At 34.1% G+C, this 13,905-nt stretch overlaps 2 protein-coding genes across 2 annotated transcripts; one reads left to right on the plus strand and one right to left on the minus strand.

The window, feature by feature from the left end:
- Positions 1 to 1,452: 1,452 nt before the first annotated feature.
- On the minus strand, positions 1,453 to 6,221 carry LOC134260753 (E3 SUMO-protein ligase ZNF451-like). The gene is made up of 6 exons (XM_062743300.1): positions 6,120 to 6,221; positions 4,983 to 5,109; positions 3,974 to 4,398; positions 2,545 to 2,716; positions 2,057 to 2,265; positions 1,453 to 1,811 (listed from the first exon to the last, which is right to left on the minus strand). The coding sequence occupies exons 1-6, from the start codon at positions 6,219 to 6,221 to the stop codon at positions 1,665 to 1,667; spliced, it is 1,182 nt and encodes a 393-aa protein (XP_062599284.1). The 3' UTR covers positions 1,453 to 1,664.
- A 467-nt stretch (positions 6,222 to 6,688) lies between these two features.
- Positions 6,689 to 12,229, plus strand: LOC134260752 (nardilysin-like). Its single transcript, XM_062743299.1, has 8 exons — positions 6,689 to 6,928; positions 7,378 to 7,573; positions 7,806 to 7,887; positions 9,042 to 9,142; positions 9,228 to 9,354; positions 10,238 to 10,333; positions 11,603 to 11,725; positions 12,136 to 12,229. Exons 1-8 carry the CDS (start codon positions 6,753 to 6,755, stop codon positions 12,195 to 12,197), a joined length of 963 nt encoding a protein of 320 aa, XP_062599283.1. The 5' UTR covers positions 6,689 to 6,752; the 3' UTR covers positions 12,198 to 12,229.
- Positions 12,230 to 13,905: the final 1,676 nt, after the last annotated feature.

Raw genomic sequence — 13,905 nt, forward strand, 5'->3', positions numbered from 1 at the left:
CATGACTAAGGACCGCTTCTTTACTAAGCAGACGACAGTCAATGTTTCAAAGAATGTTAAGGATGCAGAAAACAGCAAAAAAGGCAAAGGACAATCGTTCTCCGGTGAAAACAGACGTAATCAAACGTCATCCCGGAGTCCCTCCAATATCAAAGACTCTACGCACTGGTCTAAAGTTCGGAAAATGACCCAAGCTGGATTTTTCAGCACTGCTAAGATTATCTCTCATCCCCCTCCAGACAAGATGGATTCTGCTAGGTGTGGTGTATCTCAACTGAAAAACGAAAGCGGCCTAATGGACAACAAACTGTTAGACAGTCCGCCTGTCTCTTCACGACAGCATAAAAATTACAGTGATAAACTGAATCGTACAAAATATGAAAACGGCAAGGATAAAGGTTGGAAACAACAGTGCAGGTCTGAAATGATTGTAGACAAGTCATTGAAAGGTATTCTCAAACAGAAATATGTTCAAAAGAAATCGCAAACGACGAACGTTAAATATATAGACATTAGTTCAGGGAAACAGATTGTCTTCGGGGATCTTGTGAGATATCGCCGGAACTCGTCTGCTTCCGATTCCTCTCGCTCTACGTTCAATAACGAGGAGGGGCGTCCGGTGACGTCATATGTCATCGGACAAGAGTCGAAATTCATCAATACTGTGAATATCATTCAAAACTTTGATGTGCCAAAGAAAGAACTTCAGACTTTGAATATGAAGAAAATGACACCATTTAAGTATGTGTATGTACTCAGCAAATGTCTTCCACAGATTATTTGTAAAAACTATAGACCCGCGTCTATTCCAGTGGACAATGATCCCCTTTATAACCAAAGACTGCTGGAGAATCGCCCCTCCTCGAGTCGCCCCTCTACCCCTGCATCTTCTTCTGAGGGAATATCAACCAGCCCAGAATCTTTGCCAGAGATTAACCTATCTTGATTTTTTTGTTTATGTCGATATTTTTTAAGAAATGTTAACAATGCAATATTGAACATATAAAAGTATACTTGTTGAATTTAATGCATAATGCTTACGTGTTTTTTTATCACGAACTTCGTACCATACCAAAAAGGTATTGGAGTTTTTCAGCACTCGGACTAGACTGAAAAAAGAAAGTGGGGAGGAAAAAAACTGTTTATCGCACAGCCTGGTAGGATGTGGAAAGTTTAAATGGGGGTACTTTTCCTTATTGAAGATGGGGGGGGGGGGTCTTCTTAGTAATTCAAGGCAACTCGGAGGGTATTTTAACAAAAGAGAATAAACCTCAAAATGGTTTTTCCATTTTGTTAGTCAGCCTTACATTTTTCTTGCAATTTTTTAATATGTACAAAGTCAATATTTTATTGAAGTGTATATTTGTATAAATTTCAAGGCGTAAGATGCTTTCCTTACAGATTTAAAATGGCATAAATATCTTGGAACATTTTCTCTGAAATAACCTTTGAATAAAAAAAATCCCAATGGAAATAAATGTATTTTGGGTATGCATACAGTGAACAAAGACAGAGTAAGATTAATGTCTTTAATCTTGTAATGGAAAGAAAAAGAGGAATGAAAAAATTCAAACAAATTAAAAAAAACCATATGCTTCTGAATTTATATACATGTAGAAAGTCATGTTCAACATGACGTCTTTATATGTCAATAATCCCTTGATTTACAAGTTCTTCTCCAAAAGATGGCACAAAAATTTTACAAAGTTAGAAAAAGTATCTTTTCTCATTTTGGATTCTGCATTTTCAGGTTTTGGCAAATTGGTAAAATTTGAAGAGTATTCTGTAATATACTCTGAAAATACCTCCTCCTACAATTGAAAAAAAATATTCTAAATGGATATAAAACATCTTTGCAGTAAATAAAGATCATATCAAACTTTTCAACAAGGATTATGGTGGAGGTTTGCAACAAATACCTTTTGCGTATTCTAACAAACAAAATTGAACTATTTTAAAACCTTGTGGGAGAAAAAAATATGGTTATTTTCCTTACAAATCAAAATATGAGAGCTAGGGTTGTCTCACATGTATCAAATTTACTAATTCAAGTTACCTTTGAAAAAGCAGTTGTGGTAGTGAGTATATGGGATTGGTCTGTCAGTGTAAAATGGTTCTGAAGACTTTCATGATTAGAAATCTCCACTCCACAATCCAAACATGAGATGTTGAATGGACAAGACTTACACCTTGTTGTGAAGTCGTCAATGAAGATCTGGGAAACTGGGCATGGTTTAATTGAACCACAAGTCACTGCATCATCACCTACAAAAATAAATTGTGTTAAATCAAAACATACAGAATTTTGGTATCTAAAACACTAATATCTCAAATACAGTGGATTTATCAGAGTGATGTGGATATCCCAAATACTAATTCTTTAAGTATTTTACCCTTGATATCTCAGATCCTTGGATATCTTGAATTTTTTTCTTGGTGCCTTTGAGTACTTGATGACAAAGTTTAACTGTATTTGAAAAATACTACATAACTGAATCTAATAAACTTTTTGAAATACAGATTTAAAAAAAAATTGTCCCATACCCTTAAATGGGAATTTAATGTCTGAAGTTCCCCTTTGGATGCTGGCTGCACACTTTTTCTTGGAGGCGAAGATACTGAGAGTCCTGGGACAGAGATACCCAGTCACTGTCAGGAGTTGGGGGGAGGAGCAGGGCCCCTCCAAATCCTGGTGATTATCCCACCCCTCCCGATTCTGAAATGTTATCATTTTAATTACAGATCATTACAAAGTATACGAAATCATGATTTTCAGCAGTTGCTGCGGCCAGGTATTTAATTGCAATAAATTCAAAAAAATCTATTTTTAACTTAATCTCTAACTCAAGTAGAATGAGAAAAAAATATTAAAATGTTTTAAATACATGTATTTATAAACCTACACATGGGATATAGGTAAAAGATTTTAAATTTAAATCTAAAGTGCTGAACTTCCAACCTCATTTTTAAACTTTGCATTATTAAGATTTAGTAACTCATAATTCTTTTCGTACATTTTGTTGCCTTGACCCCTTTTTATGAAGTTTTTATGCAATGGATATACATCAATTTGCATAACAACACAAGTGTAACATTAAGTCAATAAATTCTACAGTACATTGTACATGTGCTCATTTTTCACCATTGATGTTGCAAGGGAATTCAATGTCAAACTAAAACGGATTATAAGATTATGAATTAATCTTATTCCTCTATGGTTTAAATCCTAACATTGGACTTGTGAATGGGAAATAAACAACCTGTCAAATCTCTCGTCTAATCCAAATGAATGACGTCTAATTACAGAAAGAACTGCAATAGGGATTAGCTATATTTAGGTGCATAGATCCACTACAAGATTATTTATTCCAAAGGAATACAAAGTCTGTCTCTCTTGTAAATTGTACTTAACATGTGACTTGTTGTTAAGACTCCTCATTTAAGCATTTTCAGTTGCTGCCAAATTACCTTGGTTAGTGCCAACTTCATACTATTTTTTAGGTATAAAAAGCTGTAGAAAGTTTAACCTGGGGTGGGTATGTCATCAACCTCATTATTGGGTTCTTTTTTGTATTTGATATTTTAATCTTGTATCCAGAAATTAAAATGTACAACATGTGACGATCTTCACACACTTGCTGTGAACTTTATTGCATTTTGTAATGAATCTACTCCTCATATTTTACTTTCACTCAATATTTAATTTTACTTGCCATATTGTTACTCCCAGGCAATTGAATCAAAAAAGAATTTAATTCTTTAATTAATAAGAAAAGGTTTAAAATAAGAAATAAATTTCAAGAATGTCTTACTGGAACATCATTTTAAAGACCTTTTAAGAAATGAAAAGTTAAAGCATTAATTGACTCTGTCTCATCAATTTAAATACATATATTTATCAATCAAGGGAAAAGATAAGATTAACTTTACTTAGAACTTTAACACTATATATTGAAATGTATAGTGTACTTACCTCAAAGTTAGCACCACAGTTAATACATGTGTACTCCTTTATTCCTGCCAATGTTCCGTCCAGATTCTCTGAGCAAGGATTAATGGGAGAATGATCAAAGTCTCTCATATGTTGCTCCAGTTTATTTTGGGAAGTGAACTTAACTTCACAATACAGAACAGGACAGGCGATATGTTCATCCCGTCCAATCATCTTCACTTCCTCCAGGCTGTCATCCAATGAAATTACTGCAGGAGGGGAGTTAGATGCTGGTGTTTGTTGCCTGTGATTTTCCACCAAGTTTTGTGATTGAGTACCAGTTCTTTTTTTCTGTATGATACTTTGCCTCCTGTGATTGGAAGGTGAACTTCTATAAGGAGAAAACCGGGCATCAATTCTTTGCTTTTCCCTCTTGTCTTTAATTTTCCATTTCTTTTCTATGTCTCCTTGATTAAAAGAGAATGGGAAGATACCAGGTATTATAGACTGTACATTGACAATGTAATTTCTAAATGTTGCATTGCTTAATTCATTTATGGTAAATTGTAACAATTGAATTTTTGAAACATAGATTTTTTTTCCTTAATATTCAGGTTTTTTTTCTAATTAGGATATAAATGACACAATCTGTAATCATGGTAACAAATGCATATATGCAAAATTAAGGAAATGATTTAAAGATTTTTAAATTTTTGTTACAAATTCTAGGTAATTTTACTTATTTACAAATTCATTCTTTTTGTACACAATTCATTTAATTAAAATGCTTACATTTCACTTCACATTACTTAAGGAGTCTGCATGGATGCTAATCACCAAATTTTTGCAATACCAGCTTTTTGTCCATTACTTATGTTGAAAAATAATGTTATTAATTCTGTTACATACATGTATGTAATATTCTTAATTTATGATAAATGTAATGTTAGAATGAAAATTTCATGAGCAATCTTTCTTTCTCATGAAATTACATGTTAAATTCTAACAAGAAAGACTGACCACTTTTCAAAACTTAAATTTTCTTGCCTACCATGTTTTTTAGACCAAGTTCCCACCACAAAACTGGCATGCCCCATCACCTGGGAATCCACAACATTCTGCTTCAAATATCGACTGTGGGCCAACTCCACTTCTCTCTGGCATTTCTTTTTCTCTATCTATAATATAATAATAAAATTGATATTATTTACACTGCAACAGAAGCACTTAAAAGTATAAAATCTGCCAGAAATGGCTTAAAAGCATTTTTCCTCAATGCATTGGATGAGGAAAAAAAAGTCCACTATATCAATGAATTCAGAGTATAGCATATACTTTCAAGAATAAACATGAAGCCTACAGGCCTTGCTAGTTACTTGAGTAAAAAAGAAATCTAAGCTTATGACTATCTTGGTCTCACTTTCGACAGTAAGTTCGACTTTATATGACTTGAATATAACATTTAAGGTAAAGGATTCCTGTTCATTATACCTTTGTAACAGGAGAAGAGAAAATGCAGCGGAACAGACCGGGATTCAAACCTCGGCCCCCTGAAACTCTGGTCAGGTGCCCTACCAACTGAGCTATCTGGGCACCAGCGATCAAACCCAACTGACCGCCACATTCCTGAGGACCTCCTTAAATGTCTTTGGCCTTCCAAAGACCCCAACCCAGGTTCATCCCTGGCAGGTTTTTCACCTGTCAATTCCAAGGCATGGCATGGCACTAAATGTAACAGGAGAGGAGAAAATGCAGAATAGACCAGGATTCGAACCTGGGCCCCCTGAAACTCCGGTCCAGTGCTCTACCAACTGAGCTGTCTGGCCAATGGCGATCAAATCCGTCTGACCGCAACACCTTATCATGCTTAAAGCTTGTCTCCTGTTTGCATTGAAGTAATCTATCATAGTTTTATGCCAGGTTAACAAAAAGAAAATTTGTGTGTATCTGACTATCTGGTAACCAACCTAATTTTAACCACTGACTGCATGTACATGTTTTTATTACTTAGCCACAATTTGAACAATAAAATCAATGTAGAATTAAAATGTACATCCAAGCCCAAAACATAATCATTATTTAACAGACAAACGTATTGTGTTACTGAGCGGATTTGAAAATCTCATGGCAGCAGTTGAACTTTCATTTTAGGTGAACTACTTGGTAATAAAAATTTTGCTATTCTCACTTTCTTTTGCCTCTCTAAATATTGCTGTTCAAATCTGGCAGTGACAGAATCCAGGTAAGTTCTTGGAGGTGTTTCTGTTGAGTCACACTGAAAATAAATCATTTCGCAGTCAGAAAAATAACGAAAAATGCCTATTTATAATAAGATAAATATTTATTATGAAAAAAAAAATTGTCCGTTAAAGCAGAGACATAAATGGATATATATACCAGTTTAACACTCTGTAGTCTGTATTGTAAATTTAACCAAAAAATGGTTTCCTACCATCATTTGGCAAGTACACCTTTTCACATATCATGCATCCTCCCTGTAAAAAGACTTAATATAAGATTCGAAAAGATAGGGTATAAAAATGTTTATCTAAATAATGTTATATAGGCAATTTTTCATATAGGACTATATTAAATAAGTTTGAAAAGATACAAATCAATTTACATCTAAACATGCTAAACTTGAGCAAGACTTTCACTCTCATTCCGGAATGCTCGTCATGTATCGTACTAAACTTTTACATATCACCTTGTGTCTTGATCGTCTGAGTGTTTTCTTATGCTAGAGTTAAATGATGAAAAAGAAGTTTGCAATCAACATTGAACAAATTAAAATTGAAACATGTGTCAATAAAGGCGACACATGAAAAGGTGCTTTATTAGGTGTTTAGATTTTTTCAATAGGGTGCAAAACAAATATCCGAAATTTAACGCTTCTAAGAGGTCTTCCGAGCTTGTTCGATCTACAAGAAGTTACAGCGTCAGAATGAAGCATCCGATAAATATTGTGAAATCAGAAAATGACAAAAGAAATTACAGGTAAAAAGAAGTTTAAAAATTGTAAAAAGTAAGTGAATTACTGAAAAGTGTACGATGTTTGATATGAAATTGCTTTAATAATGTCCACATTACTTCAAGTTGAGTGCATTTTGTCTTTCCTAATAAGCAAATTATGCATGTTCTCATTTGACAGCTTAGACAAGACCCCACCAATAAACTGTTGTTTTACTTTAACCACATTTTCTGATTAGTCATCCATATCTGTGTTGCTGTTTACTGACCATGCATACAGTTGTAATTTCTATTCTGAGTAATAACAATGATCATGATAATGTTTATCCATCTGCTTCAACAAGCACAGATATCTCCTATTCCTAAGTTGTGATGTCACACAATCTACTATGAATCTAGCCATCGCCTTAAATCTTATTTGGTTACTCTGAAGTAAGAATTTTTATAACTTCTCAATCAGAGAGTGTATTTTTCAGATGGATTAACCTTGACAATGGTTTACAAGCCATCTTGATATCAGACTTACTGGAGGGAGAGGAGGAGGCAGAAGAAGCACCTTGGGATGATGAGGATGAGGAACAAGATGGGAATGAAGAGGAGGAGGAAGATCATCATGAGGAAGAAATGGAGGAGGAAGATGAATGTGGAAAAGAGGAAGGGGGAGAAAAGAAGGTTAGTATCTTGGATTATATTCAACATATTTAAACAAAAAATGTTGAAACACAAGATAGAGCTCAGATTGTAAAACTGTTGCTTATCAAAAATAGCTTAATATTGAAAGCTATAGAAAAAAAAATCACCATCTATTGGTTTCTCTGCAATTTAGTCATTTAGAATGAATAGTAATTTTTTTGAAAATCAATAAGATATTACTTTTGAGATTAGTTTATTTTGTGTCTAACAGTCAGCAGCAGCACTTTGTATATCCAATGGAAGCTTCTCGGATCCACCCAATATCCCTGGATTAGCTCATTTCTTGGAACATAGTAAGTAAAGTGTTTGTCTCTGTATATAAATGAGCAGATTTGCAAGTGCAGTTTCATGACCAGCATGAATTGAAATGTACTTGAAAATATTGAGTTCTAACATTCATGAATATTTCACAAATTCTAGAGTCACCTAGGTGACCTGTTGATATTGATTTTGGGCCTCTGGTCAGTCCTGGATCTTTCAATCATAAATGTTAGAAAATTTCAACTTCCTTCTTCTATGGAATGATTTAATCAATTATGGGATATATTATGAATATTGTTAGAATCTATGTATAATTGAAAATTAAAATTGTGAGTTTTTTGCCAAATGTGAAATTCATGACCCAGGGAACATGATTAGGCCTCTTGCATAATAATAATAATAATAAGGCTTTATTGAGAGAAGGTAACCCGATTAGTACAAGGCACTATTCCTCCCTGGGGCCTTCTTATTCCAAACAACATATTTCATAAAAAATGATACAATCACAGATAAGACATGTAGAATCCGTTAATTCATGAATAATTAAATGTAATTTACAGCTAATGAATAAAGACTCAAAATAAAAAAGTCAATAATAATTGTCCAGTAGACATTGTTTTAAACAATAGTAATAATCATACATACCCGGGTATACAAACATTTATTTATAGACGTTGGCTAATTATAATTTTTTCTACATTTGGTCTAAAAATAGCTTAAGTTGGTGACAATTTTACATATAATGGTAGGTTATTCCATAAATTAACACCTGAATGTTGAAAAGAATAAGAAAATAGAATTGTTCATTGTTTTGGTAAATGAAGATGATAATTTAATTCTGAACATAAGGAATAAGAATCATGGCTATGAAAAACAAAAAGATCCTGAAGATATTCAGGCAGGGCTCATACCATAAAAAGTTTGTTCAACAAAATACACTTATGTAGCATGATAATTCAAACAAAACACAGTTAGCCATCCCAGTTTTTCAAACAATGGTTTTGATGACTCATCAGGTGCTGCATCAAGAATAATTCTAGCAGCTCGTTTCTGAAGTTTGTGAATTCTTCCAATGCTAGTTTTAGATGCTTAAATTAGATACAGGTGTATGTATACTTGCACGTATAATCAGTGCACTCAATAGATTTTTTTTATTTTAATGTATTTATTACATGGTATTTTTCAGTGGTTTTCATGGGGAGCAAAAAATATCCACAAGAAAATAAATTGGATGATTTCCTTGGGAAGCATGGGGGCTTCACCAATGCATGGACTGATTGTGAAAGGGTATTAAACAAAGAATTCATAACTTTGCCTATCAATAACTTTATGAAATGGAGAATATTATTAACACAATCTTTAATTTTTCCAGACTTCCTTTCATTTTGATGTTGAACAAAAGTACTTCCACCAAGCTTTAGACATCTTTGCCCAGTTTTTCACTACTCCATTACTGAGACAGGATTCTGTAGACAGAGAAATTCAGGCAGTAGACAGTGGTGAGTTGTCTATTCAGGCAGTGGACAGTGGTGAGTTGTCTATTTAGGCAGTGGACAGTGGTGAGTTGTCTATTCAGTAAGTTTACAGTGGTGAGTTGTATATTCAGGCAGTGGGTAGTGGTGAGTTGTCTATACAGGCAGTGGCCAGTGGTGAGTTGTCTATTTAGACAGTGGTGTTAAAACTTTGATTGCCCTTTGTGATCTGCACTGCCTATCACATCAGCTGATCTGAATAAACTGTCCTAGAAGAGGGACAGATGGATGGAATGAATTGCAAGTAAATGGGAAGAGAGTAATACTAGGGAAAGGGAAGACTAGTTAAAGAATAGGATAGGCTGGCTGAGGCATCCCAAAAGGTGGATGGGAGTCATTTTAGGGAGGGATTGGAAAGATTTGGGGATGAAGTAAAATTAGGTGAAAGGAATGTTTAAAATGAGGGAAATTTAGGTGGATATTGGGAATATTTACAGAAAAAGAGGGGAATTTAGGAGGATAGTAGGAAAGATTACAGAGGAAAAGGAAAATGAAGGTGGATATCAGAAAATATACAAGATTTAGGAGATAAGGAATAATTATAGAGGATAAGGGAGGTGTAGAGGAAAGGGGGCGCAGGGGATAAATACTAAGGATGAGGGAAAAGTAGGGAATGATTAGACTGTTTGAGAGTTTAGGTCTGCAGTGTCGATGTCCATGTCAAGTTTGTGGTTATTGAAAATTGTTATTTTTCCAAATTTATATGCTTTCATTTCATGTGTTCTACCAAAGAAAATGCTATTTATTAATGACAAGTACAATGTAACATTGAATCCCCATGCACAACATGTAGGGGGTTTAACAGTGTCATACCCTGTGTGATATGCATACTATATTTTCTGTTCCTTAGAATACCAGATGAGCCTTCCAAGTGATGATGAAAGAATGTGTATGCTGTATGGATCTCTGGCAAAGGAGGGGCACCCAATGGGGAAATTCTTCACTGGTAATTCATCCCTAATTTTTTGTCCCCCACTTGAAAAGTGGTGGATATTGATTTGGGTTTGTCCGTCCGTCCATCATTCTGTCTGTCTGTAACGCTTTTATTTCCACACGATATCTCGAGAACCCTTTGAGCTTTCGCAGTGAAATTTTGCATATCAACTCCCTATGGACTAAAGAGAAACCCTATTGATTTTGAGGTCAAAGGTCAAAGATATAAATTCTCAAATTCTGTCTGTAATAACACTTTCATTTCCACACGATATCTCGAGAACCCTTGGAGCTTTTGCAATGAAATTTTACATAACAACTCCCTGTGGCCTAAGGAAGACCCCTATGGATTTTGAGGTCAATAGGTCAAAGTTCAAGGTCTTAAATTTATACATTCTGTATATGAAACACTATCCTTACCAGGCGATATTTCAAGAAAATTTTGAGCTTTTGCAATGTAATTGTATACCAAAACTCCTTAAGACTTCTCTTACCCTTCTCAAAGTGTCCCGTCCCATTTGTTTTATTAGTATTTATTGTAGTACCCAGGTACATGTCGATATTTTTAGCACAGGGGCATGAGGAGAGTTATTACGTATAAAACAGGTTCTCGATGGACTTTCTTATTCTTATTACATCTATTAGAACTGTTTATTAAAGGTTAAATTAAACACCATGCATTGGGTAAAATTTTGACATAATCCAAAGTGAAAATGTACATGCATTGGAGTTCATCTTTCCATATAAATTATGTTAGTTTAAAGCAGTTCTGTGGTCTAGTGATATGTCTCTTGATCGCTTCATATGGGAGAGGGCCCGGGTTCGCATCTCTGACGATCCAATTTTTTTTTTTTTTCGAATTACCTTTTTTTTTTTTACTAAATGATAGTATACAGCATGTGAAATGAAAAATATATGAGGCCTGGCTTGTACAAAGTTATAAAATCAGTGTGATAAATATTTCATATAAGAATCTTCTACACACATAATAAAGAATAAGTAATCAAATCTTTATAAATTATCCATATTGGCATATTTTATTTACTTCAGTATACAGGTATACATTAATAATTCTACAAATTCAGTCAAGGGGACACCCCCCCCCCCCCAAACTTCGCATGATTTACTTTTTCCCTAAGCGGGGGACACAAATTCTCTGAATTAGCTTGTTTTCATTGCAATATAAGAAAAATTAATGTAACAAATGCATCTTATTAAGATTAAGATTAAGATACATAATTATACAATAAGCACAATCAATTGAATGTTGGTGCATTTACAGGAAGCATAGATTCGTTGAAGACAGTTCCCCAGCAGAATGGAATAGATGTGTATGGAAACTTAAAAAACTTTTGTCATGAAATGTATTCAGCTCAGTTTATGACCCTAGCTGTTCAGTCAAAAGGTTTGGTGCTTTCTTTCAAAACTTCTTTTATAGAATAAATCTATTTTTCTGGACATATAAGATATTCATAGCTATGTATGTTTATTAAATGGTATGTTTTTGTTCACACTGGGTAAATCCAACACATAGTTTGCACGTACAACAATTCTGGAAACTGTGTAGGGGTTAGCTTTGGATTTGTTTTCTGGATGAATTGAGTTGAAATATATTTGAAATATTACATTTTGAGATGGACATAAAATTTGATGGTCTCTTCATACCTCAAAAACAACAAAATTATTTCACAGTATTTTGTAAATAATGACAAAAAGTTGCCAGTGCATAAATTTTATTGTGACATAATTTAATTTATTATATGTTGGTTGCTGAAAGGGTCATTTTCTCTAGCTTGATTTTTCTTCATTGAACAGTTAGCCTTGACAAGCTGGAACAGTGGGTCAGAGAGATTTTTTCTGAAGTTCCAAACAAGTAAGACTACATAAGAAAAAGTTAATACAGATAAACTAGGACAAACTCTGTATTCTACATGTACTGCATGTAATACATGATTGGTAGGAAATGGGGATTTGAAAAAACAAGCTAATTCAGAGAATTCGTGTCCCCCGCTTAGGGAAAAAGTCGGCTCCCCCTGACTGAATTTGTAGAATTATTAAATGTATACATGTATACTGAAGGAAATAAAATACATGTATGTCAATATGCATATAAAGATTTGATTGCTTATTCTTTATTATGTATACAGAAGATTTTTTTATATGGAATATTTATCACACTGTAATGATGATTTTATAACCTCATAAATTTTTCATTTCACATGCTGAATACTATCATTTAGTAAAAAAAAAGTATTTAAAAAAAAAAAAAAGAAAAGTTCGACCGAGTTTCGATCCTGGGACCTCTCACGTTTGAAGCGAGAGACATAACTACTACACCACGGAGTCGCTTTACTCGGAGTGAAGTATATGCAGAACTGAAGTCACATACATGTATATATTCATGTTTTCATGTTCGGTATTCTCAAAATTTTACACAATCCATGGTGTTTGATTTATTTAGCCTTTATTAAACAGTTATAATAGATGTAATAAGAACATAAAGTCCGCCGAGAACCTGTTTTATACGCAATAACTCTCCTCATGCCCCTGCGCTAAAAATAGCGACATGTAATACTACAAATACTAATAAACCAAACGGGGCGGGGCACTTTGAGAGGGGCGAGAGACGTCCTAGGGAGTTTTGGTATAAAATTACATTGCATAAGCTCAAAATCTTCTTGAAATATCGCCCGGAAATGATAGTGTTACACACAGACAGAATGTATAAATTTACGACCTTGAACTTTGACCTTTTGACCTCAAAATCATTAGGGGTCTTCTTTAGGCCACAGGGAGTTGTTATGTAAAATTTCATTGCGATAGCTCAAATGGTTCTAGAGATATCGTGTGGAAACGAAAGTGTTTTAACAGACAGAATTTGCTTATTTATGACCTTGACCTTTGACCTTTTGACCTCAAAATCAATAGGGGTCTTCTTTAGTCCATAGGGAGTTGCTATGCTAAATTTCATTGCAAAAGCTCAAAGGGTTCTCGAGATATCGTGTGGAAACGAAAGCGTTACAGACAGACAGAAAGACGGACGGACGGACGGACGGACAGACGGACGGACGGACGGACGGACGGACAAACCCAAATTAATATCCCCCACTTTTCAAGCGGGGGACAAAAAAAAGTAAGTCAAAATTATGCAGGTAGGGGTTCAGAGTTGCATGTCAAAGTTATTACAAAGATAAATGATTACATCAAACATTTTTTAAAGGACCCAAAGAATATTCTTTTCTAAAAGTTCTTTAAGGAAAAGTTATTGTTTTTGGAAGATTTTCTTTCATTAGAGTAATTCCATTTCTGTTAATCCATCAAGAAAATACTCAGTACATGTTCCTTAAATTTTGAGTACTGACCATGGATGCAGAGTGGACAATATTATGTGTTTAACTGGAATTCGTCTGAAGTATAAATAAATTGTGCAGATTCTCTTACCTTAATGCCTTGAGGTTTAATCTTTAATAATTTTCAACATTTTTTTTCATGAGGATGTAGTTTTCATATTTTACATGTACATTCTTGTGATTCATTAGCTTGACTTCCTAATAAAAAAATAACTTTGGCCAAAACTTTTTTCAC

This window comes from Saccostrea cucullata, unplaced genomic scaffold, assembly GCF_032062105.1.
Source record: "Saccostrea cucullata isolate Sc308-1 unplaced genomic scaffold, CSIRO_AGI_Scuc_v1 ctg1364, whole genome shotgun sequence".
NCBI classification, from domain to species: Eukaryota; Metazoa; Mollusca; class Bivalvia; order Ostreida; family Ostreidae; genus Saccostrea; species Saccostrea cuccullata.

Excerpts from the sequence above, each read along its gene's own strand:
- LOC134260753 (XM_062743300.1), bottom strand. The coding sequence starts at position 6,221 with ATGATTTATTTTCAGTGTGACTCAACAGAAACACCTCCAAGAACTTAC. Across the intron at positions 2,717-3,973 it reads ACTGTGGTGCTAACTTTGAG|AATCGGGAGGGGTGGGATAA; the intron begins GTAAGTACACTA and ends ATAACATTTCAG. Across the intron at positions 1,812-2,056 it reads CCACAACTGCTTTTTCAAAG|GAGGAGGTATTTTCAGAGTA; the intron begins GTAACTTGAATT and ends TTTCAATTGTAG.
- LOC134260752 (XM_062743299.1), top strand. The coding sequence starts at position 6,753 with ATGAAAAGGTGCTTTATTAGGTGTTTAGATTTTTTCAATAGGGTGCAA. Across the intron at positions 6,929-7,377 it reads AATGACAAAAGAAATTACAG|ATGGATTAACCTTGACAATG; the intron begins GTAAAAAGAAGT and ends TGTATTTTTCAG. Across the intron at positions 9,355-10,237 it reads AATTCAGGCAGTAGACAGTG|AATACCAGATGAGCCTTCCA; the intron begins GTGAGTTGTCTA and ends TCTGTTCCTTAG.